At 47.1% G+C, this 27,653-nt stretch overlaps 2 protein-coding genes across 2 annotated transcripts in view; one reads left to right on the forward strand and one right to left on the reverse strand.

Moving 5' to 3' along the window:
* The first annotated feature begins 633 nt into the window (after window positions 1–633).
* Window positions 634–26,841, forward strand: LOC101124243 (nucleolar MIF4G domain-containing protein 1). The gene is given in 13 exon segments (XM_055347091.2): window positions 634–1,136; window positions 1,485–2,323; window positions 2,326–2,657; window positions 4,406–4,530; window positions 6,025–6,220; window positions 11,761–12,084; window positions 14,070–14,180; window positions 14,926–15,093; window positions 15,831–15,952; window positions 18,197–18,329; window positions 18,890–19,021; window positions 20,974–21,083; window positions 21,416–26,841. Coding segments are annotated over 13 exon segments (3,270 nt in total). The 3' UTR covers window positions 21,591–26,841.
* Window positions 8,895–27,653, reverse strand: part of LOC134758591 (serine/arginine repetitive matrix protein 1-like) — a 240,583-nt gene continuing 221,824 nt past the window's right edge. Inside the window, exon 5 of the mRNA XM_063706797.1 lies at window positions 8,895–9,126. The gene's annotated coding sequence lies outside the window, so the exon portion shown is untranslated. The remainder of the gene's footprint in view (window positions 9,127–27,653) is intronic.

A 27,653-nucleotide genomic window follows, 5' to 3' on the forward strand; every position in this document is an offset into this window, starting at 1 on the left:
TGACCTTTTCATTTATATCTTTTTGTACCTTTTGAATTTTGGACCCTGTACATAGAGTATATTGCTTATTAAAAATTAAATTACTTATTTTTTTAAAGTACCTTAAATATTTGAGAGAGGAAAATATTTGCACATAGGAGAAGCAGAGGATTATTCAAAATTTTTTATTTGTAAAGAATTCCTTGCCGGGTGTGGTGGCTCATGCCTGTAATCCCAATACTTCAGGATTTGAGCTTAGGAGTTTGAGACCTGCCTGGACAACACAGGGAGACCCTGTCTCTACTTTAAATTTATATTAAATAAATTTTATATTTAAAAAAATTCCTAAAACCTATAAGGAAAATGGACAAAGGCCATAAACAGAGGAGGAAATACAAATGGCCAGTGAACAAAGACACCCACTCTCATCAGGAACTAAATGACAAGATGCCATTTTGAGCTGACAAGTTGACAAAAATTAAATCATTTTAAAGTCAAGGACGGGCCGGCCGCGGTGGCTTGCCTGTAATCCCAGCACTTTGGTCCGCCATTGCACTCCGGCCTGGGCAACAGAGTGAGACTCGGTCTCAAGAAAAAAAAAAGAAAAAAAATTAAATTAAATTAAATTAAGTCAAGGGTGGGAACTCTGTGGAAATGAAGCTTCTGAAGCTGGCCGGGAAGAGAAGCGGCCCCTGGTCAGGCCGAGAACCCCACAGCAGCAGCCCCGTCTTCCCCCAGCTCACTGCTAGGCGAGGCTGCTCCCGCGCCCCTGGGCCTCCCAAAAATCCAGACGCAAACTGCGCGGCCTCTGTGTTCGCTTCCCGGTTCAAGTTACCCAGCAAAGAGGAACCTCAAACGCTCTGCCTCTGGTCGGGGCCCAGCGTCCAAACCCAGCCGGGGCAGGGCCGGCTCCTCAGGGGTCCTCGGCCGCCTGGGGGCCACAGGCGTCTCCCTGGTCCGTATCCAGAGCCTGCTTCTCAGGAGAACGCTGGCTCTGGGGCCAGTCCTAACCCACGAGGGCTCCTCTCGACCACATCTGCACAGGCCCTATTTCCAAATAAGGTCGCATTCCTGGGTCCTGGGCGGACACGAACCCGGGGCCTGCGCATCCCAGCGTCGCCGCCGCCCACCTCCGGCACCGCGCCGACCCGCGCGGAGTCTCCCCTCCATCATCCGCGAGGATTTCCCTTTGGAGTCTCGCTCTGTCGCCCAGGCTGGAGTGCAATGGCGCAATTTCGGCTCACTGCAACGTCCGCCTCCGTGGTTCAAGCGATTCTCCTGCCTCAGCCTCCGAGTAGCTGGGATTACAGGCGCGTGCCACCACGCTCGGCTAATTTTTGTAGAGGCGGGGGGTTTCACCAGGTTGGCCAGGCTGGTCTCGAACTCCTGACTTCAGGTGATCAACCCGTCTCCGCCTCCCAAAGTGCTGGGATTACAGGCGTGAGCCACCGCGCCCGGCCGGATTTCCCTTTTAAATGTGAAGGCACCTCCATGCTCATCGCGAGCCTGACGTCCACGCGGCGCCCACCCGCGGGCGCGCCTTCCCCGGGCGCCACCTGCCCGGCTGTCCCCGCACCCGGCTCCGCGCAGCTCTGCGCGCTGTCGCCCTCCGGCCAGCAGGGGGAGGGCCCCGCGCAGCCGCCTCTTCCCCGGAAGTCCCGCCTCGGCCGGAAGTCGTGCGTCTACGCGTTTCGAAATACGGCGGCGTCCAGGAGCGCGGGAGAGGCCGGCCCGGGCGGCTCCCAGGGACGCGTGGTCCGCATGAAGCGCAGAGGCGGGCGCGGGCCGCTCCGCGGTCCTGCTGGAGGTGGGCAGAAGGCCCTGAAGAGGCTCAAGCTAGCGGTGGAGGAGTTCGTGCACGCGACTTCGGAGGGCGAGGCTACCGGGGGTTGCGAGGGGCGCCGCGCCCCGGTGAGCTTTCGCCCGGGAGGGAGAAAAAGCCGTAAGGAACTGAGGAAGGAGAAGCGGCACCTGCGGAAAGCACGCCGGCTGCAGAGGACGGCAGGCCCCGACCAGGGTCCCGGCCCGGGAGGCCGAAGCGGAGCTGAAGAAGCCAGCGGTCCCCTGCGGGACACGGAGGAGTGCGCCCGCCCAGCCCCTAGTCGGGACCCCTCGCCTCCCAAGAAGCCGCGGCCGTCCCGGGTCAAGGCCAAGGCCACGGCCGCCACCGCAAAGACCAGACCCTCCGCAGCCGCCACCGCCGCTGCCCGGAAACGGGCGCTTTTAGCGGCCAACGAGGAGGAGGACCGAGAGATCCGAAAGCTGGAGCGTTGCCTCGGTTTGAACAAGCGCAAAAAGAAGGACGGCAGCAGCTCCGTGCCGCTGAGCTTTGCACGCGACGGTCTTGTCTGGGAGCCTTGGAGTCTGGGAAAAATAGCGGCTTGTAAGACAGCAGTGATGAGGAGGAGGAAGATGCCGGACAGACACTCCCCGAAAGTGACTTAGAGAGTGACTCCCAGGACGAAAGTGAGGAGGAGGAGGAGGGAGACGTAGAAAAGGGAAAAAAGGCGCAGGAAGCAGAAGCGCAGGGCGAGGACGACGACGAGGATACAGAAGAGGAACAGGGGGAAGAAAAGGAAAAGGGAGCGCAGGGGAAAAGGAGGGGGAAGAGAGTCCGTTTTGCAGAAGATGAAGAAAAGAGTGAAAATTCCTCGGAGGACGGTGACATAACGGATAAGGTATCGTGTGAACACTCTAGGCCCTCTGGGATTTCCTTCAAAATAACGGGACAGGGAATGGGGCGTGAGGCAGAAATGACACAGACTTGGTGTCTTGATAATGGTTTCAGCTGAATGTGAGTAAATCGAGTACGTTACTCTATTCGGTCTTCTTTCATGTTTTTAAATTTTCATAATGTAAAGTTTAGGAGAAAAGCAATATAGAGACATTTTTATTCCGGGGACTTAAGGGCCATTTCCACAGTGCAGCATCTTCATTCTGTGTTTACCAGCCCAGGTCTCTAAACCTGTTAACCCTACCTCATCTGTTAAGGCCTCTTTCGAGTATCCAAGGACATCTGCCGTGCCCGACTTTTAGAGTGAATTTTCTAAAACTCGAAGCTAATTTACAGCACTCCCTTAGATAAAGTCCAACATTGAATTAAAGATAAAGGCTGAGGCGGGGCAGATCATTTGAGGTCAGGTGTTTGAGACCAGCCTGGCTAACGTGGTGAAACCCCGTCATTATTAAAAATACAAAAAACAGCCGGGCGTGGTGGCAGGCGCCTGTAATCCCAGCTACTTGGGAGGCTGAGGCTTGAACCAGGGAGGCAGAGGTTGCAGTTAGCCGAGATCGCGCTACTGCACTCTAGCCTGGGCGAGAGAGCGAGACTCTGTTTCAAAGAAAAAAAAAAGTTCAGAATCTAGGACGTAGCAATCAAGGCATTCATGGGCTGTCATCTTGCATATTTTATCTCAGCGTTCCTTTGCATGTAGCTCATGGTTGGAGGCAGCTGTGTGGAATTGCCTGCATTTCCTTCTCCCCGCATCGCACTAGTTCTATGTATATAAATATTCAGCTTCTATGTATACAAATATTCTTTATTGAACCAGGTTTAAACTACCTAGCAGTGAGGATCGTGCCTTGCAGATGTTCGTGTCCTTAATGATTTGCAAACACCACCCCCCCCTTGATAATTTAGGAAATAGCAGTGAGTTGGTTTTGATTTTTTTTTTTTTTGAGACTGAGTCTTGCACTGTCGCCTAGGCTGGAGTAGAGTGGTGCAGTCTCCGCCCACTGCAAGCTCCGCCTCCCAGGTTCATGCCATTCTCCTGCCTCATCTCCCAAGTAGCTGGGACTACAGGCACCCACCACCATGCCCGGCTAATTTTTTGTATTTTCAGTAGAGACGGGGTTTCACTGTGTTAGCCAGGATGGTCTCGATCTCCTGACCTCGTGATCCGCCCGCCTCAGCCTCCCAAAGTGCTGGGATTACCGACATGAGCCACCGTGCCCGGCCGGTTTTGATTTTTATCATATAAACTTAGATATTACTTTTAAACAAGTTTGAAATTATTTTTAGGACACTTTCCCTCCAAAACTAGCGGTATGTTTAATTTAGGTGCTTGTATGCTGCTGTGCCTGCAGTAAGTTAAGGCCGAGCGAAAGCGCAGTAGATAGGGCTCTGTTGGAGTTGAGCAGATACCAGAGGTGCACAGCTGGGTCTGAAGAGCTACACAGGGGAAAACGAGATGGTGAAATGTATTATTAATAGCATTAATGGAAATAATGACAGGCACAGTCTGGTGAGTGGAATGTTTACCCATATACTAAGCACTCAATAAATCTGATGTATTTAAGCAGCAATGATCAGTAGCAGCTTCCACCAGTTCTTGGAAGTTTAATATTTAAATGCACATATGGCAAAGAAAAAACACAGGATTTGGTCAGTGTAAATTTTTTGTAATTTATTTCTCTTTTCAAGCAGAGTCTTTGTGGAAGTGGTGAAAAGTACATCCCACCTCATGTGAGGCGAGCTGAGGAGACAGTGGACTTCAAGAAAAAGGAAGAACTAGAAAGGCTGAAGAAACATGTGAAAGGTCTACTTAACAGGTGACCTTGTAGTGTTGTTACACTGTATCACTTAAAGAGGTTGTCTGTTTTCTAAAATGTACGAATTATCCCAGCAATTCAAATAGAAGTGATGGGGACAGTCGATTGGATCCTTTCTGTTCTTGGCTTGATGCACCGAGACCCATGAGGCCCATACCTCGAGAAGGAGAGGATACCCGACTGTTGGCTACTTTGAATCCCTTTAGGGTTTGAGAGCAGCCCAGATGCTCACATTGTTATTCTGAGAAGCAGGAAGGAAAGGGGCAGAGGTTCTTTGTCTGTCTAAGGACAGTGTTGGAAGGACTGGCCTATGTCCCCTCTCTGCGGAAACACATTCACCTGGTCTTCCATCCCCCTTACTCATTGCTCATGTCTGCATTTTGTTGTTACCCACTTTAAGAACAGAAGATTTAAAAAACTGATTGGAAACCATACAGGTGGGGCTTTGTCAGTTATGCGTGCCCATCAGCTCTTTGGTTTTGAGGATGTGTGTGTGTGCATGTGATTCTGTGTAGGTTTTTTTTTTTTGAGATGGAGTTTTTGCTCTTGCTGCACTGGCTGCAGTGCAATGACGCTATCTCGGTTCACTGCAACCTCTGCCTCCACCTCCCGGGTTCAAGCAATTCTCCTGCCTCAGCCTCCTGAGTAGCCGGGATTACAGGCATGCGCCACCACGCCAACTAGTTTTGTATTTTTCGTAGAGATGGGATTTCTCCATGTAGGTCAGGCTGGTCTCAAACTCCCGACCTCAGGTGATCCGCCCGCCTTGGCCTCCCAAAGTGCTGGGATTACAGGCATTAGTCACCGCACCGGGGCAGTTCTATGTAGTTTTATCACATGAAGATTCGAGTCATCACCACTGCAATTGAGATAAAACTCACCACCATCTCTCCCCTGCTGCCCCTCCGTGGCCTCACCCACCCCCTTCCCCCTTGTATTGCTTTTTGTTTCCTATTATCCTGGGAATTTATATAAACCTCTGTTTCAATGTTGAGTTCAGTGTTAGCACAGGTTCACAGTGAGTAACCTTCCACGTACGTATGTGCGTAGTGTCCCCCACTACCCGTTCAAACACAGCAGCCTTTTCTAGTGTTAGGAACTAAGGATTTTTGTGCCACCTAAGAAATAAAACGTTAGCATTTTTTCTAACAACACGTCCTAAGGCTGGACCCTGCCTATGGGATATCAGGTCAGAATATTCAGGGGAGTATCCTCACGTATGTTTCTGTAGACTTAATCCAGGGTATGCCTCAGTGTGGCCACATTTCATCTTGTGAAGACAGCAATTACATTGTTTTGGGATTCCCAAATATTATGTGGTTATGAATAATATATGCTGGGTTATTGGGGCAAGATAAGAATAGTTAAGGGGTCAAAAGTGTACATAAAAATAGAATATATTGTTGGTATGGGTAACTCTTTAATTTTTTAAAATTGAACTGAAAATTCCTAATTGGAAACATTGTTGCTGTCTGTCTTTACAGTTCTCTGCAGGTTGAGTGAACCCAACATGGCTTCCATCAGTGGGCAGCTGGAGGAACTGTACATGGCCCACAGCAGAAAGGACATGAATGACACCCTGACCACCGCTCTCGTGGGTGCCTGCGTCACTGCCTCGGCCATGCCCAGCAGACTAATGATGGAGCATGTTGTCTTAGTCAGCATCCTTCACCACACAGTTGGAATTGAGGTACAGTTGTACCTTTTCTCCAGGCTGTCACTAGTGTCTCATGGTGATTATTTTAATGATAGGCTTGATAAGTGCGTAATTGTGTGCTGTGGGTGGTTCTTGTGTCAATTCCTTTTTGTTCTGAATAAATACTATATTGTCTATGTCATGTAGTTGTAAAGAGCATTCAGGAAGTACTTGATTTTGCTTAACTTTGCTTTTTTGTTCTGTCCATTCTTATTCTTTTTTTTTTTTTTGAGACAGGGTCTCGCTCTGTCATCTAGGCTGGAGTGCAGTGGCACGATCACAGCTGCAGGCTCAAGTGATCCTCCCACCTCATCCTCCAGAGTAGCTGGAACTGCAGGCGCACACCACCAGGCCTGGCTAATTGTTTTGGTGGGAGCAGAAGTGGAGTCTCACTCTGTTGCCCAGGCTGGTGTCAAATTCCTGGGCTCCAGTGGTCCTCCTGCCTTGGCATCCCAATGTGCTGGGATTACAGGCGGGAGCTGCCATGCCCAGCCCTGTTCTGTCCAGCCTAGCATGTCTTTTATGTTAGTTAATTTTCTTCTCGACTGACATCTCAGACGTGCCTTCATTTCCTTTGCACTTCTCCCTTAACACTGATTTATTTCAGATGTTTGGAAGATAACGGTTGGTGTGGTCTCACTACTGAGGTGTTGGTATTGATGGGAGATGTGAGAGCACTGGGGCATGGAGCTGCCTGGACGTGTTCAGGGAGACCTGGTGCCCTTTCTGTGTCGTGGTCCTTTCTCATCAGTGAAGTGGGCTTTTGTCGGGATTGAACTGAACAGTGTACAGAAAGCATCTGGCACCCGACAGGTGCTAAGTAAATGTCCACCCCGCCCCCACATCCGTTTCGTATTCTTGCTCCACAACCCTTGTGGTTAAAGTCAGAGAGGCTCTTTGGTGATGGCCCTGGTTCCACAGTCACTGCCCTCTTCCGGGCCTGTTCTCTCTTAATTGAATACAGGAAAGTCATAACACTCCCAGTCAGTATCCCAGTTCCCCCAAGGTAGCTGATTTCAGATGTGTCGAAGGAAATCCGTCCAGCTAAAGGAGATTGTTTTGAGGCTGGTGAACGAATGGAGGGTTGGGTCAGTGAGGCTTAGTTTTCCCGTGATACAGTATTCACATGCAAATGCAGTGTTTAACCCATTTGGATCTTTAAATGATACAGTCTCTTTTAATGGTGGTTCTCTTAGTTTTTTGCCTTCTGACAGCTCTACTCCAAAAAATAGGCCGCAGCAGCACAACATCCCTAAAAGTCTAATTCCCTGGTGTACGTTTATATACTTTCGTCTCCTCCTCACCTTTGATCCCAAAGTGTGCCGGTGAGATCAGAGCAGACCTTTACTGAAGCCTGCTTTGCAGTGCAGCAGGCAAAGCCGCTGAAGCGCTATGTGAAATTCCCAAGATCACGTGTCTTGTTAAAAGTACACAGAACTTGTTTTCTGGGCTCCTAGGCAAGCATGCTTTCTACTGCAATGCTAGTCACATTCATTTCATTTTTATATTACTTTCTCTCAATTATAATCTTAACAGTTATTTAGAGTCTTACCGAGTGGGGCTCTCCAAAGCTTGCTTTAAGATGCACAGATTTGCTGGCCGGACGCGGTGGCTCACGCGTGTAATCCCGGCACTTTGGGAGGCCGAGGCGGGTGGATCACGAGGTCAGGAGATCGAGACCAGCCTGGCCAAAAAGGTGAAACCCCGTCTCTACTAAAAATACAAAAAAAAATTAGCCAGGCATGGTGGCGGGCGCCTGAAGTCCCAGCTACTCCGGAGGCTGAGGCAGGAGAATGGCGTGAACCCGGGAGGCGGAGTTTGCAGTGAGCCGAGATTGCGTCACTGCACTCCAGCCTGGGTGACAGGGAGACTCAGTCTCAAAAAAAAAAAAAAGATGCACGGATTTGCCAAAATGAAGTAGCCTTCTTGTCACTGGGGCTTCTGTGCTGAAGGCGGCATGGGGTGGGTGGAGATGCTGCCTGAGTGCAAAACATGCTGTACCGCGCACGGTCTGTGTCACTTAGATGAGCTTGTGCCTCCGAGTCTTCCTGTGTCCAGTCGTTAAGGGCAACGAGTTAGTTCATGTAATAGGCATAGGAAAGAGCTGGCCCACAATAAGCGCTCATCGAAGGCTCATTATTTATGTACAGAAGGAGATTTTCGTGTTTTAATTCTGTTCTTCCTCTGGCTGGCTTTTCCTACCACTGCAGATTTCTTATTGTTGCTAGATAATGTTCTGATCCACATTTTTCCATGTCTAGCAGTAGTCGCATGGTGGCAGCTTTTTGAAAGGCCTGTGGGGCATGAGGAAGCTGAGGGCCGGAGAGGGGCACAGGCCTGAGCATCTGAGTGCGGGACTCTTCTCAGCTACATGGGTCATCTCAGATATGAAAATCTGCACCAGCTGCTTTGGGAACCCTCTTGTTGTTTATTTTTTATTTCTAAGAGTTGTTCTCATTTTCGTGTATGAGCATGTGGGAGTGTGTTTTCTTGTCATTACAAAGTGATGGAATCACTGGGTGCCATTCCTGGGCCCTGTGATTACCATAATCAGGGCCATTCTGTGACTTTCTTGGTACCTCCCTGTCCTCCTAGAGGACACTGGTGTGCTTCAGCTGACTTAATCATCAGAATGATCTAGTATAGGCAGTATATCAGTGAGTTACAGGAAAAGCCCCAGGCCATGACCACCCACAGCACATCAGGAATTTACTTGATTGGAAAACATGAGATTATTGGGCCGACTTTCATTTAAACCTTTGCTAATTGCATGAAGGACAATGAAATGACTTGCTCCGAAGGGAAGTCATTACAGCACTTTAGTTAATGACATCCACAGAAACTTCTGCCAGCGTGTGATGAGCTTTCAGAGTGCTGGCTCCATTCAGCTGCTTTCAGTCCTGTACCGAGAAAAACATTCTGCGTTAAAGATGATGGTGTCAGCTGCTGAATTGCTTCTGTAAGTCCTTTAAAACTCAAAAACCCAGTCTGTGTAGATTCATGTTAAAATTTCCACGTCAGAATTAACGTACAGGATGTGCTTGAATAACTTTACCAACATGAATTTTACTTATATTCTTAAATGTTATGCTGTTATATTTTATTTTGAAGACATTAAATGGAACTTCAGATTTAGAATTTTGAGAAATTTTGATGTAATATACATAATTGAAAACATACAGCCGGGCGTGGTGGCTCACGCCTGTAATCCCAGCACTTTGGGAGGCCGAGGTGGGTGGATCATGAGGTCAGGAGATTGAGACCATCCTGGCTAACATAGTGAAACCCCTTTTCTACTAAAAATACAAAAAATTAGCCAGCCATGGTGGCAGGTGCCTATAGTCCTTGCTACTCGGGAGGCTGAGGCAGGAGGATGGCGTGAACCCAGCAGGCGGAGCTTGCAGTGAGCCGAGATCGCACCACTGCACTCCAGCCTGGGCGACAGAGCAAGACTCCGTCTCAAAAAAAAAAAAAAAAAAGAAAAAGAAAATATACATGAATATGTTTTATGCCTGAATTTTTATTGACGTCTGCAGAATTCTAATTTACTATTAAAAATTATATTTGAATATAACATGGTAGCATAATAGAATGTGTCTTCCAGTTTATCTTTATTGAAGGGGCTTGAATGGAAACTACAGGTTGGCTTGGTTAAGTCTCAGGTCTTTACAAACTGAAGTGTATATCCAGTCCATCAGAGCTGGCCTCCAGGAAGTCACTGTGGCCTCCCGCCAGTCTGTTGCCTTTCTCTGGATTCTTCTAGCGTTGATTTTTTTGCAGTCCAGCAATGATGTCTGTGTACTTCCCCATTACACTCCAGACTGTCTGGTGGATCTCAGCCTTGCCTGCGATTTTCACTGACACCCTTAGATCTCCATCCAGTCCTGTCTGGATGGCCCCTATTGAAGCTTAATAACCCCTGAGCTGGTTTTGTCCAGCCCCACTAGCTTGCTGCCCCTCACGTAGTTCCTGGTTACCCAGACCAGAAACCTGGGAGTCACAGACCCTTCAGCTTTTACAGCCGGTGTCACGCACTGCCATGCGTTGCTGTGTTACCCAGGCCCTTCATCCCTGGTCCAGCGCAGCTGCGTTATTTGGGCCATCGTCTCCTGGCTGGGCTGTGGGGGTTACTCTGTGTCACCACCATGTCCCTGCTTCCGCCTTCTCCCTCCAGTCCCAGCTTAAGTTGAGATTTGACAGAAAATGATGACACGATAGTGTTGCCAGCAAGACTGAAAACGACTGTTTCTGCTTTCAAGTTTTATTATCTCTGTTTTACACAGTGAAAAAACAGGGTTCCAGGAACTTGCTGAAGACCACACAGACCCACGTGCAGGTCTTCTCATCCTTCAGTCCACAGTTACGGAATTCGGGATAAAATGTACCAGAACAGCACAAGGAGAACACTTAGGCCTTGCTCAGCTCCACCAGGCCCAGCAGTTCCTGGCCCCAGTTCCGCCCCTCAGGGCAGTGTCTGGTTTACCTGCTGGTCCCCATCAGGGCCCAGTGCCCCTCAAACCACTGGCTGAGCCAAGTGAGTGTATTCACAAGCTACCTTAGTGCCAGAGACTCAGCCCTGGGAAAGTAGGGCGTCTCCTCCGTGCCACCTGGAGCCCTTCCAGAGATTATTAAGTACCTGTCTATTTGGCAACCTCTGATATTGAGAATGTGTTGCGTTTATCTATTTTAGAAATCACTCGTATTGCTTCCTTGTAAGAAATGAATTTGGGGTAAAAATCTGCAAAAAAATCTTTTAAGAAATGAATATTGTTAGGTAGTGGAACTTTTTTTTTTTTTTACACAGAGTCTTGCTCTGTCGCCCAGGCTGGAGTACAGTGGCGCAATCTCAGCTCACTGCAACCTCCATCTCCTGGGTTCAAGCGATTCTCTTGCCTCAGCCTCCCAAGTAGCTGGGATTACAGGCATATGCCACCACGCCCGGCTAATTTTTTGTATTTTTAGTAGACACGGGGTTTCACCGCGTTAGCCAGGATGGTCTCGATCTCCTGATCTTGTGATCCACCCGCCTCAGCCTCCCAAAAGTGCTGGGATTACAGGTGCACACCACCACACCTGGCTAATTTTTTTTTTTTTGTATTTTTAGTAGAAACGGGGTTTCACCGTGTTAGCCAGGATGGTCTTGATATCTCCTGACCTTGTGATCCACCCACCTCCGCCTCCTAAATTGCTGGGATTGCAGGTGTGAGCCACCGCACCCGGCCAGTAGTGGAACATTTTGAGAGACATAGGTGTGTTTTTAACATCATTTTTAACAGTTTTATTTTTCCAAGGAGTCAGAACGGCTGCTGGCCAAACAATGCCCCTTGGTTGTTGATTTTAACAGGACGAAGGTGCCCTTGCGTCCAGGCTGGGGCACTCTGGCCGGCTGCTCTGGGTTGCGGAGGGATGCCTTGTTGGAATGCCCTGCCTTGTGGAACTTTGTTAATTTAGAAAGTGCCAGTTCTGTGTGTTGAAGGAGAAAGGAAGGTTTCTAGGAATAACATAATGATCTTTTTTCTGTGTGGTTCTTTCAGGTCGGTGCCCACTTTCTGGAGGCAGTGGTGAGGAGGTTCGATGCCGTCTATAAACACGGAAGCGAAGGGAAAGAGTGTGACAACCTGTTCACCGTCATTGCCCATTTATACAACTTCCACGTGGTACAGTCTCTCCTCATCTTCGACATTTTGAAAAAACTGATTGGAACTTTCACTGAAAAAGATATTGAACTGATCTTGTTAATGCTGAAAAACGTGGGTTTTTCATTGAGGAAAGATGATGCTTTATCACTTAAGGAACTGATCACTGAAGCCCAGACCAAAGCCAGCGGGGCAGGCAGCGAGTTTCAGGACCAGACCAGGGTACGCGTGTGACGCTTGATCTGCTTCCTAAGTCCCTAAAGGTCACAAACTGGCCAGAACCTAAAAATCAGTATCTGGGGTAAATATTACACTTGCTTTCCTAGTGATTTCTGTTTCTTCTGTCTCATCCTGTTTTCTGGCTTTAATATGTGAATGGACCTTATTCCTTTACCAGAAAAATATTTTGTGAATTTAAAAATTGATTTATTTAACATTCATCCATTAAAAAATGCTTACCGAGGAGGCCACAGGACATGGGGCTCTAGGGTCAGCCTGGGTTGAACTTTGGCCTCTGCCACTTGACAGCAGCATAACCTGGGTCTTTGGAGCCTCAGTTTCCCCCTCTAAAACAGGGACTGATCACAGCTCCCACCTTGTCTGCCGTTCAGATGATGAGATGTGTGAAACCGTGTGTTCCTGGGAAGCCGTTTGGGGAAGAACCCGAAAAGGGTTAGTTTGAGAGCCTGGAGGGGGCGTCACAAGAGAAAAAGGCAGAGTTCAGGTCTCTGGCCCCTTGTTAATTACTGCAGGGAATTGAGGGTTTTATCCTAGAGGCATCTGAAGGGTCCCAGCAGGTGAATGACAGGTTGGAGTTTTCCTTCTGATGGTCACTTTGACTCCAAGGCAGAAAGAGGCATGAGGTGGTCGAAGTCAGGAGGAGTTTTGCAGGAGCTGGGGAGTAGGTGGTGGCAAATGTTGGGATCGTGGCAGTGGGTGTGGACATGGGCGTCAGAAGTGACCAGACCTCATGTGGATTGGGGTGAAGGGAAGGAGGGCTCAGGGTCACCCATCAGGGGCACAGGGGACCGTGCAGGAGGAGGTGAGGATTTAGGACAGGCACCTCCATTTTTGAAAGACTGGGTTAGCTGTGAACAGAGTGGGCTGAAGGGATATGGGGCTGCTCTCGTAGAGGGGGTCCTGGGAGCCATGGAAGTGGGTGGACTTGCCTGGCAGCAGGTGGGCTGTGAAGAGGACCTTCAGGTTAAGGAGCACTGACGTCTAGCTGCAGGCAGGAGGGAGAGCTGGCAGGTGAGAAGGAAATGAGGATGGTCCCAGGAGCCAGGGAACACTAGTGTCCCCAGGAAGAATTCACGCCCGTGTGGGATGCTGAGGACCAGCAAGAGGAGGAAGGGATTTGCATTTTGGGCTGAATTGTGATGGTGGTCCTGACTGGCTTATCCTGCTCCCCGGAGAAGCCAGTCTGAAGAGGAGGGGGCTGGAGAAGGGAATGGGAGCAGCGGGCTCAATGGTGTTTTCAAATGGAGAAGAGACAGAAAGTACATTAGTGGCCGCCTAGGGCTGGGGAGCTGGCTGGGGAGTTGGGGAAATGGGGAATGGTTGTTAATGGGCTTGGAGTTTCTCTTCTGGGGTGATGAGAAAGTTCTGAAATTGATTGTGGTGATAGTTGCACAACTCTGAATGTATTAAAAGCCACATAATTATATACCTTACATGAGTGAGTTTTATGCTATGTGAATTCTGTATCAATAAGAAGTTGACATTTGGGGACATCTCAGAGGGTATGTGGGAATTCTTTGTGCTGTTCTTGCAACTTTTCTGTATGACATTACTTCCAGTTTTAAAGTTAAAAAAATTACAAGGCCAGTGGTAGGAGAGAGGATGTCCAGAGCAGGTCGCCGGGGGCCAGGGTGGGAGCAGGAGCGTAGTAGGGGCCGGGGTGGCCGAGTAGGTGTGGACGGTGCGGAAGGGTGAGGTGTGTGGCGAGCAGAAGGGAAAAGTGAGATCTCTGGGGAGTTTGGGTTCCCACTTGACGTTGGGGGACACATTTCCATTTTGAAGTATTATGTAGCCCTGAGTAAGCGGCTGAGACTAGTTTAGACTGTCTCTACCTAAAGGCTGTCCTGACTTTGTATCGTGGCAGTGGCGGCCATGTGCATCAGATGTGGTAGATTTCTTGCCGACTTGAATGGGCCGTTTAGACTGTTTGAAATGATGGACTTTCCATTTTTTCATTTTTCTTGAAGATTCGGTTTATGCTAGAGACGATGTTGGCCCTGAAGAACAATGACATGCGCAAAATTCCAGGCTATGACCCCGAGCCCGTGGAGAAGCTGAGGAAACTGCAGAGAGCTTTGGTGAGTCAAGGAACTTTCAATTCTGCTTTGCTCAGAGCTTCCGTGTCAGCATGAGTCTGTCACGAAAATCAAGAAATAGTCAGACCTGCACGTCAGGGTGGTGTCTGGTGAGTGAGAGTGCTCAGAGGCAGAGTGAACGCGGCTCGGTTTTCCTCGGGGGCTGTCCCAGTGGTCTGGGCGTGCTCGTGCAGAATGTCCGTGTGTGGGGAAGCCCATGTTGGGCGAGCGTCGTCTTTGCCTCACCCCGGGTGCTAAACTTGGGCTGCACCATTGGATCATCCAATGCTTTCAGAGAAGGCCAAGTCCCCATCCGGACCAAGGAAATTGGGATGACGTAGGTCCTTTGACTCTCTCTGACATGCAGCCAGGATGGAGACTGGGGCAGCCTCCCTGTCGGAGTGAGTCTTTCAGCCCCTGTCATCTCAAGTCCAAGTCATTGCTGACCCAGGCTCTTCCAGCATGTGCTCACCTGCCACTGAGCCTGAGGCAGCTTTGTCACTCTCTCCTGTTGGGACAGCTTTCCAAACACAGCGTGTTTGGGGTGATGGACTCTCAAACACAAAACACTGAGTTTACTGCTAGTTTTGGCATTTTTCCAAACAGGCTAACCGTCCCAATTGCCAGTGACCCATTCCAGTATTCATGCACCAGAAATGTCATGGTCAAAAACAAAAAGCCACCAGTGATGGAAGGACGGAACATGAACCAATTAAAAGCGTTTCATTAGCTCTTCTCTCTTCATCAGGTCCGCAACGCCGGCTTAGGTTCTGAGACTCAGCTTCGCGTCTCCTGGGACAGCGTCTTGAATGCGGAGCAGACGGGTCGCTGGTGGATTGTGGGGTCCGCCTGGAGTGGGGCCCCGATGATCGACAACAGTCACCATACGCACCTGCAGAAGCAGCTTGCGGGGACGGTAGGGACACCCATGCTCAAGGCTGCCAGGCAGAGGCACCCCCCTGTGTGGTGTGTGGTCCCGGCTTTACCTGGAGCAGCTCTCTTACTGTTCTTGAATGGTCACTGAAATGTACAAGGTTTATTTGGAGGCCTTACAGAAATTGCTATTAATATTACATTGTGATATAATTATTCCATTTCTGTTGTATCTTTTTATTGGACTTTAAAAGATCTAAAAGTTGAATGGCACGGGGCAGGGGAGTGCATGAGGACCTGAACGCTCACAGGGCAGGAGTCCATTGCTGAGACCCCTCAGGCTGCCCCCCTGGGCTGTGCATTCTAGGCTGCAGGCTATGGATTTCACATTATGGAAATTCAAGCCCATTTTTCATCCAGACTTCCCTCGTTATCCCCTCATGTCCTTCCCTGTCCCAGATTCTGTGTCACTCGTGGTCACGGTTTCCCAGGCTCTGCCAGTGACTGGTTCTCTGTTTTATTCATCGTCGCTTGCCCTGAGGTTGAACCACGACTGAGAAGCCTCCCACATGAGTGTTTTCTCCCCCAGCGGCTGTGGCTTCACTGTGTGTTCCCCTTGCACAGAGGGGCGTTGCCCGAGAGTGGACTTGGTGCCGACACTCATCCACCCACATAGACCTCACAGTTCTATTCAGTGACACTGAAGTACAGTTTGGCATCTCTCGGGAGGCAGTTTGCATGGAGACATGCGTATGACTTGTCCATTCATCGTGCTTCCAGGTCAGTTCAAAGATCCTAGAACTCGCCCGGAAGCAGAGGATGAACACGGACATCCGGAGAAACATATTCTGCACAATAATGACAAGTGAAGATTTTTTGGATGCTTTCGAAAAGCTTCTGAAGTAAGCATTTGTGTGCACATTTTGACCTATTAATGAGATGCTGTAAAATAAGTAAGTTGATTTGCTTTTTGAGTTTTGGATGACTGAGTCTGATGCTGCTTAGGGAGGACTGGGCTGTTCTCATGACCATCCGCTCACGCTGTTGGATTCGTGCATGTCTGGGTTAGTCATCTTGTTCCTATTAATTTGCCTCTAGTAGTTCCTCATTAGAACATTTTATGATATATAAAGATTGGGGGTTTGGGGGTTTTTTTTGAGACAGGGTCTTGCCATGTTGCTCAGGCTGGAGACTGGGGAGTTTTGACTGAAAGTATCTGATGACCTTGTCAGTGGCTGTTGGTTGTCATGAATTGCTTAAAAATACATAAATCTTCATAATAAAGCTATTCCGATTCTTCATTTAAAACATCGTGGTATAGTTTCTATAATTAGTTGTAATAAGATTTTAAAGATCCTGTAATCCCAGCTACTTAGAAGGCTGAGAGGAGGATCACTTTAACCCAGTAGTTCAAGACCAGCCTGGGCAACATACTGAGACCCCATCTCATTTAAAAAAAAAAAAAAATTTAAATGTACCTGTGTAGTTTTATGAGGTACTTCTAAACAATGTAATGTTAATACATATTCTTTTATTTGCTTCAAACTAGGATGAAATACAGGGAGAACATGGTTCCTTTTAGGATTCTGATAATTAGGGTTTTATTTTCTAAACCGGGGTTTCTAGTTGAAGTGGAAGTCCTGAGTTTCCTTTGCCTCTCTGTGGCCTTGCTGTTTTGCTGAAAACATCCCATCTCCCTAGTTACCCTTTGTCTCTAAAAGGGCTCTTTTGAGGAGAACTCTTATTCTCTAGTCAGCGGGTCTAGCTTATCCTTTGTACTCGGAAGGACTTCTTTTATTTTTCCTCTGGTTGACTTCATGTTTTGAAAATTTTGGCCTATCAAACTACGTGTATTAAACAATAGTTTTTCCCATTGTTATTCATCAGAATCATGAGTTACGAATCTCAGCTTTTAATCAACATGAATTGATAATCAATGCAGCCAAAACTCAGTTGGTTCTTTGGGCCGCCTTTGCCGCCTGCTCTGCCTTCACCTGAGTGCTCTACATGGGGCTGTGCTGTTTGCAGTGGAGCTGGTGCTTCTCTCCTGAGGTACGGAGTGTCTGCCTCTGTGCAGAGGCGGCAGCCTCAGCCGTATTCGGATCTCACCAGAAACTGGAAGCAGCCCACATGCCCCTCAGTTGGGGAAAGGATAAACCATGAGACGCCGTCTAAGGGATACTTACTACTTGGCATCACGAGGGGCAAACTCCCAAGGCCCCAAGAGCATGGTGACTCTCGAGTGTATTCTGCCGTGCAGGAAGCCACCTTGCCCTGAATCTATGTGACAGAGGCAGAGGCAAAACTAGAGGGACAGAAGCAGATTAGCAGTGGCCCACGGCAAGGGTGGCTCACGGCCCCAGGTTCTCGCGGGTGATGGAGAGTTCTGTTTCGGCATTGCCGGTGGTGACCTGACCATATGGGCTTATCCACACTCAGGACTCTACACTACAAGGATAGGTTTTACTGTGTGTGAGCTCTAACTCAAGTTTTACAAACGACGGCAGGCACCGTGGCTCATGCCTGTAATCCCAGCACTTTGGGAGGCCAAGGTGGGTGGAACACCTGAGGTCAGGAGTTCGAGAGCAGCCTGGCCAACATGGCAAAACCCCATCTTTACTAAAAACACAAAAATTAGCTGGGGGTGGTGGTGGCACCTGTAATCCCAGCTACTCGGGAGGCTGAGGTACAAGAATCACTTGAACCGGAGAGATGGAGGTTGTAGTGAGCTGAAGTCATGCCACTGCACTCCAGCCTGGGTGACAGAGCAAGACTGTCTCAAAAAAAAAAAAGTAAGAAAATGTGAAGTCATTGCCATAGCAGGAACCAGCTCTAAGGGCACACACGATTGAGTCAGTTTATTGTCAGCCGGGCACAGCTGTCGACTTTTGCAGCTGGCGGGGGACCCCCTAGATGGTCTTGTCTCCTCTGACATTTTGCCACATTGTAGGAGAAACTGAGGACCAGAGAGGTTGTGACGGGGCTGGGCCCTTAGCTGGTGTCTGCTGCTGCCTCCACCTCCTTTACGTGGCTCGTCTCTAACCAGACCCTTCCCGGCGGGAACCTCTCAGGTTCCCCTGAGAGGTATCAGCCATTAAACTTTGGAAGTCGAGTGATGTTCCAGTCATTGCTGTTCTGTTTTCCAGGCTTGGACTTAAGGATCAGCAGGAGAGAGAAATCATTCATGTTCTCATGGATTGCTGCCTTCAAGAGAAAACTTACAATCCCTTCTATGCTTTCCTGGCTAGCAAATTCTGTGAATATGAAAGGAGATTTCAGGTAGCTTAGTGTGGAGGCACCAGTCACATCCGCTCTACTGTTTTTTCTACACAGGCTGCCTGGCTCAACCCACCTGCAAAGGAGTTCCCCAAGTCAGGAGGCCCCTGATATCCCCGTCACCTGGTCCACGCTGGCTGCCAGGCCACCTTCACTGGGAGCGGAAGTGGGAGGGCTAGAGGGGAGTGTCAAGGGTCCACCATGTCCTCATGTCACCTGCTTCTGCCACAGATGCAGGCAGTGTGGCCAGGCCAGCAGGAGCACCTCGTCGGTTCACAGTGCACCAGTCTGTTCTGATGCCCCTCGCTGTGGCCTTTTCCTTAGAATGTTCTGTTGGTATCTGCTGATTTGGGGGGAAAAACACTGCACCAGAAAGAGATTCTTGTGAAGCTGTTTGGGACTATGCTCTATAGGCAAGAACAGTGAGGCCACCACTAAAAGTCTTGATGTTTAGAATATTAAAAATAAGATAATAAGAAAATACCTTTAGGTTATGTTGTTAGTGATATATTATAATAATTTGTGGCCGTTTACCTTTTTTCTCCTTTTAACTGTGATACTAGATGACTTTCCAGTTCAGCATATGGGACAAATTTCGGGACTTGGAAAACTTGCCAGCTACGAATTTCTCTAATTTGGTTCATCTGGTGGCCCACTTGTTGAAGACAAAATCGCTTTCCCTTTCCATCTTAAAGGTTCGTGTAACGTGTGAAAATATTGAAAGCAATGGAAATGGGAGTGTAATTGTTTACTACCTGGTAAATCAGGTCCTGTTTTACCAGCGTATTTTCTTCGATTCTGATTCATCTGAAAAGTGCTTGCATTATCCTAGCCAGCACAGAAAACGGCCAGACTAACATGTGCTACAAATTGATCTGGTAAATGAAGGCACCGCTGCAGTTCTTTTGCTAATCTGAATGAATCTGTTTTGGAGCTTGAGGTTAATTTGCTGGTCCTAATTATAAAATCCTGAACTGGTCACTGTTAGTGAGGAGAAGGGTGGATGAAGTAGGGCCTGGTCTCCTTGGAGGTGAGGTGAGTTTGCTCACGTTGATGTAAGATGTTTTAAAACTGTAGGCTTTCTCCTGCCCTGCTGTGTTTTGGGAGTTTGCAGTGGACCATGAAACACAGACATCTTTTTTTTTCCCCCCAAGATGGGAGTTGCTCTGTCGCCCAGGCTGGAGTGCAGTGGTGCAGTCTCTGCAACCTCTGCCTCCCGGATTCAAGCGATTCTCCTGCCTCAGCCTCCCAAGTAGCTGGGATTACAGGCTCATGCCACCACGCCCAGCTAATTTTTGTATTTTTAGTAGAGACGGGATTTCACCATGGTGGCCAAGCTGGTCTGGAACTCCTGACCTTGTGATCTGCCCTCCTCAGCCTCCCAAAGTGCTAATATTACAGGTGTGAGCCAGTGCGCCCAGCTGAAACCTAGACATCTTATCAGGTGGAGTTGGGGTTCGATGTGGGCCTGTAAGGCTTGGATGGTGGGACCAACAGACTCTGAATAGCCTAAAAAAAATTGGAGCGCCTGGGGGCAAAGGGAAGTGAAAAGCAGAGCTAGTTGAGGGGCGTTGACTGCAGTGGCCCAGACCCCCAAGACAGCCGCAGCCACAGCTCCCCGTGTGTTTCTGTGTGTCGTGTGCAGTTCATCAGCATGCCCGCTCCAGTTCACCCTGCGTCCCTCGCTGTGTGGTGTCCAAGTTTGGCCACTGTACTGAAAATGAGGGCACCGAGCCTTACGCCAGATCCTGACAACTGGAATAACTTAGCTCATGGAGGAGGCGTTGCTCCCCTGCCTTGCCTTTCGCTCGCCCAGGCATTGCGCTCATCCTGGAACAGCACGGATGCTACCACCGATGAGCGGGAGAGGCATGGCAGGAGCACACCCTCAGGCGTAGAGCTTTAGAGATGCTCCCCGCCCTGCCCCTCCGGGCTGCTCTCATTCCGAGTTTCTCTGTTTCGACCATGCTTTTGTGGTCTCGCCGCGTCCTCGGGTCTGCAAGCGCCTGTGATGGTGTTTGGCTGCACACCTCCCTGTGGGTGGCATTCCCGTCACCATGCGTTTAGTCCCCTCCTCTAGCTCGCTGACATTCAGCTAAGATTGCAGTGGGTCCACGTTGGCGCCCGTGAATCTGTTCTGGGTAGCATCCTACTGTATACGTATGCCTCAGTTTATATACTTATTTATCCTACTGATCCGTGTTTAAGTTATTTCTGATTTCTTGATAGTTTTCTAGGGGAGAGATATATATGGATTAGTCTTCTAGAAGTAAATTTTATATATATATATAGTTTTAATTAGGGGATGGGTACTTTTGGGAATGGAGGTAATTTATGGTTCAGTTCTAGATACTGAATTTCTGATTTCATAAGGTGTATGCCCCGGGAATTCCACTTACACTGCTGAGTTGTTCTCAACGGTGGCTGTGGCCGGCCACACCTCTGCCAGCAGCGTATAGGAATTCCCAAGACCCACATCCTTGCCAACAGGTGTTCATTTCTTAGCTCTGGTAATAGCTTCTTAAATCAGGGGTAGAGTGGGGGAAGGGGGGAGATTAATTTTTACTCTAATTAACTATATTACAAATCATTGAAAAAGTTGGCTAAATCAGTGTAACTTTATTTTTCTACATGTCCTGACCATTAGGTAGTTGAATTCAGTGAATTGGACAAAGCCAGAGTCCATTTTTTACGAAAAGTATTAAGTATCCTATTAATGGAAACAGAAGTTGAAGACCTCAGTTTAATTTTCACAAGGTATGTGTCCCACCCTTTCTGATGAGACATGGAAGAGAAATGAAGAGATTGTTTTCACTTGTGTTGATTTAGAAACACAAGGTTGTACTATACGTGTAGCTTAATCTTTTTGGTTTTATTTTTAAGCTGGTATGTATTAGATCTGGGGAATAGAAACTTGTCTGCTAGCAAACTAACAATGATTGTTAATAATAAAATATGTTAAGAAGTTCTTAATTGAGAATTTTATTTTTAAAAGAAACTGGTTATGTCTCAGTATGCAAGATACCCAGGATTGAGATCTAGGAGAGGCCAGCTCAGCCCTGACATGTGTTTATACAATTCCTTTCCAGAGTATCTGACAACCCAAAGCTGGGGATGTTATGTGAGGGTTTGAAGCTTTTCATCCGCCACTTCTTGCTAAAGAACGCACAGGCCCACAGAAGCGCCGATGAAGTCAGCATGCTGAGAGAGAAAGCTGACCTTGCAACGAAGTGTCTGCAAGGAAAAGCTTCCCTGAGAATGTAGTCAGGTAAGGAAGGAGGGCAGGTGGCCCTTTGACTGTAAAATGTCCTTTGTAAACCCAAAGGCTTATTCTGTTGCCTGTGTGTGAATGTTTGGTAGAGCTATATCATTGTCTGTTAATGTATTATATTTTGAGATTTTTTTTTTGATCTCAGGTTTTATTGTTTGCATTTCAAGCCATTTTCAAATAACTGTATCTTGGGGGTGAGAGGAGAAGTAGGGAGGGAAAAGGGGTCAGGCACACTGGACAGGGTTCTCTAAGCAGTGAGGCTGGTGTGTGTGATTGTCTTAAAATTTTTTAATAGATATGGCCGAGCATGATGGCTCGCCCCTGTAATCCCAGCACTTTGTGAGGCCAAGGTGGGCGGATCACTGAGGCCAGGAATTTGAAACCAGCCTGGGCAAAACCCTGTCTCTACTAAAAATATAAAAATTAGCCAGGCATGATGGCACATGCTGGTAATAGCAGCTACTGAGGTGGCTGAGGCACAAGAATTGCTTGAACCCCGGAGGTAGAGGCTGCAGTGAGCCAAGATTGTACCACTGTACTCCAGCCTGGGCTGGACAGAGACTGTCAAAAAAAAAAAAAAAAAAAAGATAGGCCACTAGAGGGTGCAGTTATAAAGAAATTGATGAGGTTTTTACCTTTTTAAAATATTGGTTAGAAGTTCAAAAACCATCCCTTAAAGGTGATTCTTTTTTTGAGACGGAGTCTTGCTCTGTCACCCAGGGTGGAGTGCAGTGTCCTGTAATCTCAGCTCACTACAACCTCCACCTCCCGGGTTCAAGCGATTCTCCTGCCTCAGCCTCTTTAGCTGGGACTACAGGCACACGCCACCATGCCCGGCTAATTTTTGTATTTTAGTAGAGATGGGTTTCACCATGTTGGCAAGGCTGGTCTTGAACTCCTGACCTCAGGTGATCCACCCACCTCGGCCTCCCAAAGTGCTGGGATTACAGGCTTGAGCCACCACGCCCAGCTTAAATGTGATTCTTGATACTGTTTTAAGTATTTGGGTTGCAGTTAACTTTGGCAAAGTCAGTCGACATAAGCCCTGTGGATATGGCCTTATGTACACTGTAATGCAGACAGGTGCTTTTCATCATTGATGTAACATTCTCACACAGTTGAGGGTATTCATCTCCTCACCAATTCCAAATTGTAAATGTACTTTCTTAAACAACTGTGAGGTCACCAAACAGTAGTTATTTGACTGTTAATAGGTGCTACTTGCCTGCAAGGATTTGGAGATGTAAACATGAAGAAAATATAGTTACTGCCTGCAAGGAATTAACATCTGTCTAGTGGGAGAAACAAACACACCCCACTCACTAAGTATGGAAAACTGATTCTGGGAGGAAGCAGAAATGTCCCTAGATAACAGCATGTATTGCAGATACCCAAATGTTTATTGTTTTCTCAGCCCTTCAATTTTGCTTTTCTCTCTCAAATGCTACAGACTCAATTTAAATCTTACCTTTGATTGTTGAAAAAAGTCACTAAGATGAGAATACAGAATAGACATTGAGAAGTTATATATGTCCAAAACTCATCTGTCCAGCAGTCACCGTCCTCTTCAGAGTGGTCACGTTGGGCAGATGGGCACAGGTGCTGGTGATGCCCCTCCTGGGCAAAACGCCCCATTTGTGGCACTTTCAGATACTATTTATTTACTTTTTAAGAGAGAGACAGGCTCACTCTCTCACCCAGGCCGGAGTGCAGTGGCACAATCATAGTTACTGCAGCATCAAATTCCTGGACTGAAGCAGTCCTTTTGCCTCAGCCTCGCGGATAGCTAGGACCACAAGCAGTAGAGACAAGATCTCCGTATGTTATACAGGCTGGCCTCAAGTGATCCTCTTACCTTGGCCTCCCAAACACCGGGATTATAGGTGTGAGCCCCTGTGCCTGGCCTCAAATTTTACTTTAGCTCGACCCTATGGCAGTTTGTGTTTGGAAATCGTGATGTGAAGTCATCAGTATCTGTGCATATCCCTAAACTAATGGTTTAAGCTTTGAAGCATGCACAAGCAACATGAACAACTGAACACAGAAAGTAACTGAAAGCAGCACAGAGACTGTCGTCCCTACAGACTTCTAACCCTGCATTCAGCAACAGCATTCGACCCGAGGCCAGATTCAAACCCTATGTCTTCTAGCAGGTTCTGAATTTAGAGGACAAATAAGGTGACAGGTACTAAAAGAAGAGTGAATTAAGTGAAAATCTTCCCTTTGTTAAGGAGCTTTTTAACAAGAGTGTCTTTGCTGGGTGGTGATTGGGATGTAACAGATCAGTTCTACTGGACTTGTAGCTTGATAGTGAAATAAGGAGCTTGGGCTAAGGTATAAATCAACACACTGCTTCCTTCCTCCAGAAGGTCTTACTGTGAAGAAAAAAATGTCAGTTGAACTAAATTGTGCTTCACGCCTCGGTAGATTTGCATTCTGATGCAAGCCCCCAACCTCACAGACCAAGAGGATCCCTGGCTGCCTGTGAATGGCCCACATTTGAGTGGTGCTAACTTGACGTGAGTAGGCATTAATTATGGGTGCGGCTACTAAGATGGGAAAAACTATCATGACAGTGGCACCACCTGATTTCATTATGTACCATATGCAGTAACCCATGTTTGAGGTACAGAATTGAAGCTGATTTTTCTGCAGAAGATGAATTTCTATAAAAAATCCCATTTTTATATTTTATTATTAAAACAAAAATACCTCTCTTTGCTAGAGAGTATATGTATGACTTAAATTATTAGCTATGGTTTGCATTAGTATATGGCAGATTGCCTGTAAGTCTGTTCATTTTAACAACATACGGGGCTGGGCACGGTGGCTCACGCCTGTAATCCCAGCACTTTGGGAGGTTGCGGGCGGATCACTTGAGGTCAGGAGTTCGAGACCAGCCTGGCCAACATGGCAAAACCCCGTCTCTACGAAAAATATAAAAATTAGCTGGGCGTGGTGGCAGGCACCTGTAATCCCAGCTACTCGGGAGGCTGAGGCAGGAGAATCGCTTGAACCTGGGAGGCGGATGTTGCAGTGAGCAGAGATCGTGCCATTGCACTCCAGCCTGGGAACAAGAGTGAAACTCTCAAAAGCAAAAACAAAAACCCAACATATATGGGCTGTTAGATAGTAATTGTAATTTAGTATAAATAGTAAATGAGTACATCTTGATTAAAAGCTATGAGTTCAGAATTGCTTTTAAATATATAGTGGGTTTTTTGAAATTTATTACAGTGCAATTGAAAATACACTTACAATACTGCAGGATGCTTAGTGCTCAGTGTTATGTATGAACTTGTGGACTTTACAATGCAGGCTGAGAACTGCTAATGTATAGAATGACTAAACAGCTGTCTTTCAGGGAATCTCATTTTTAAAGGTATAAGGAAGAAACTTTAATGTATTGAAATGCATAAATAAAATTTTTTATATTTTGTTTAGAGTAACAGTGAATGTTTATTTTGAAAGACCAGCTTGGCCGGGTACGGTGGCTCACACCTATAATGCCAGCACTTTGGGAGGCCGAGGCAGGTGGATCACCTGAGGTCAGGAGTTCGAGACCAGCCTGGCCAACATGGCAAAACCCTGTCTCTACTAAAAATACAAAAATTAGGCGTAGTGGCAGGTGCCTGTAATCCCAGCTACTCGGGAGGCTGAGGCAGGAGAATCACTTCAACCCAGTGGGGGGAGGTTGCAGTGAGCTGAGATTGCGCCATTGCACTCCAGCCTGGGCAAAAGAACAAGCCTCCGTCTCAAAAAAAAAAAAAAAAAAAGCTTTGGTGGTAAACTGAGGTCTATACCTTTCCTTTACCTTTTAAAGAAGGCTACTTAGCTGTATGATTTAGGAAGAAAGATTCATTCTCTCCACCCCCAGAGAGAGAGAACGCCCAGGAGGTGGAATGTTAACCACTGGAGAACTTGGGGAGGTTTATGCGGGTGAAGTGTGTTCTTGGAACTTTTCTGTAAGTGTATAATTGTTTCAAAATAGATGTTTTGAAAGCATTCATAATTCAGAACTCATTCTATAAAGATCTAAAATATACTTTTTTTTTTTACAAAAGTAATTAAGCAAACAGATTCAAATCACCTTTGCCTCCTTCTTAAAAAATTGCCTAGGCCTTAGCGTACATCTGCCAAGATTTACCTTAACTTTAGGGTGGGTTGGTTTCCTTCAGCTTGGTCAGGTGACCGCCTTAGCTCCCTGTCGCACTACCTGTATTTTACAGAGGTTTATTCTGAGCCAATCTGAGTGACCATAGCCTGGGGAACACAGTCTCAAGACGTCCTGAGAAAGCGTGCTTGCAGTGCAAAGATTAAATGAGGTACTGAAGGACCCAATACAGTGTCAGCACATTGTAGCTGCTTGTTTGAGTGGCGATAGTAATACTGGAAAAAGTGAGACGCTTGAAGTGGAAGCTTATGAGTCATAGGTGGGTTTTAGGGATTCTTTAGTTGGCAATTGGTTGAAAGAGTTAAGCTTTGTCTGAAACCTTGACGTCAGTAGAAAGAAATGCTTAAGAGAAGGGAGTCTGCTGTCATGTGAGGCTGTACCAGAGTCAGGTTGGAAAGTAAGCCACACTATACTGGGTCATTACAAAAAACCCATTTAATGAGATATTTTATGGTTCACAGGGTGTGACTTAACCCTTGCCTTGCATAGCCTTAGGTCTTGTTTATAATTCTGTATCTTATGGTCACAAAGAGTCTATTTTGTCAGTCTTATGATCTGTATTTTAACCTTAATGCTGGTCACTTGTGCCTAACTTCTAGGAGGACATGAGTTGTGTCTGACCTCCGCTCTCATCACAGCCAATAACTCAGTTTTTCAGGTTTTTTGGGGGTCCCCTTGGTTAAGAGGGGCTCCGTTCAGCAGGCTGGGGGGCTTGGGATTTTACTTCTAGTTTACAGTGGCTATTCTCCTCAATGTGATTTTTGGATGATTGGTATTCCAACATGTGGATGATCCACTGTTTAATTCTAAAAACCGTGCTGCAGTGTACGTCTTTGTACATAATCTTTGTGAACCTAACTCTGAGCAGCTGCTGTGGCAACCTGAAGGCAATAGGCCTGCAGAATAAAGGACTGGCTGAAGCAGAATCTCTTCCCAACTGAGTCTTGTCTCCACTGAGGCCATGACCATCCAATGGCACAAATCACACCGTGACTCGTAGTACCTCCGGTCTTGCTGCTTTTTATCAAGTTGGTATAACTATGATTAAAGCTTTTGTTGAACTACTGTTATCTTTTGTTCCTCATGGTTATATGGTTATTATGCAGTTATTTTATATTTTGTTATATAGTTACTTTGCACTGAAGAAAGCCAAGTTCTTTTATCTGAGGAAGGCAAGTCCTTTTAAATTATCAGGCTGGGGAGGGCATGAAAACAAGACAGCAATCTTGTTGTAACTCCCCACTTTAAGCTATGTATTCATCTCTTGAAACCGCTTACTATTGCCATAAACAGCTGTACATTAACCTAATAATGTCACACTGGATACTATAACCCACATCCTATAGCTTAAAAACATACAGCCAATCATGAGTATATCTATGTAACAAACCTGCATGTTCTGCACATGTATCTCAGAATTTAAAGTATATTTTAAAAAAAAGAAAATGACATTTAAAATACCACACCAAAAAAAAAAAAAAAATAGCCAATCACTGATCAATGTTATTTCTGCAAACCAAAGAGAATTCCTGACAAACAACTTTGTATCAGCCTACTCTGTCACCCTTTTTTGCCTTTAAAAGCCTGTTTGTAACAAAGGCTGAAGGGAGCTCATATCCAAGGTTAGTTAAGTCTTCTGGGCAGCTGCCCTCACTTTGGCTCAAGTAAACTCTTCAAATTATATTTTGTGCGTCAGCCTCTTCCTTTTAGGTTGGTAGCATGTACTCTTTCCTCAAGAGGAACCATAATTTATCAGTTTCCTTAATAAGCCTACAAAATTGTGTATCTCCACACTCCCTCTGCTATAGTTTGAAGATGTTCCCTCCAAAATTCAGGTGTTAAAACTAAATGGCCAGCCAGGCTTGGTGGGTCATGACTGTAA

Source organism: Gorilla gorilla, chromosome 1 (assembly GCF_029281585.2).
Source record: "Gorilla gorilla gorilla isolate KB3781 chromosome 1, NHGRI_mGorGor1-v2.1_pri, whole genome shotgun sequence".
Classification (NCBI taxonomy): domain Eukaryota; kingdom Metazoa; phylum Chordata; class Mammalia; order Primates; family Hominidae; genus Gorilla; species Gorilla gorilla.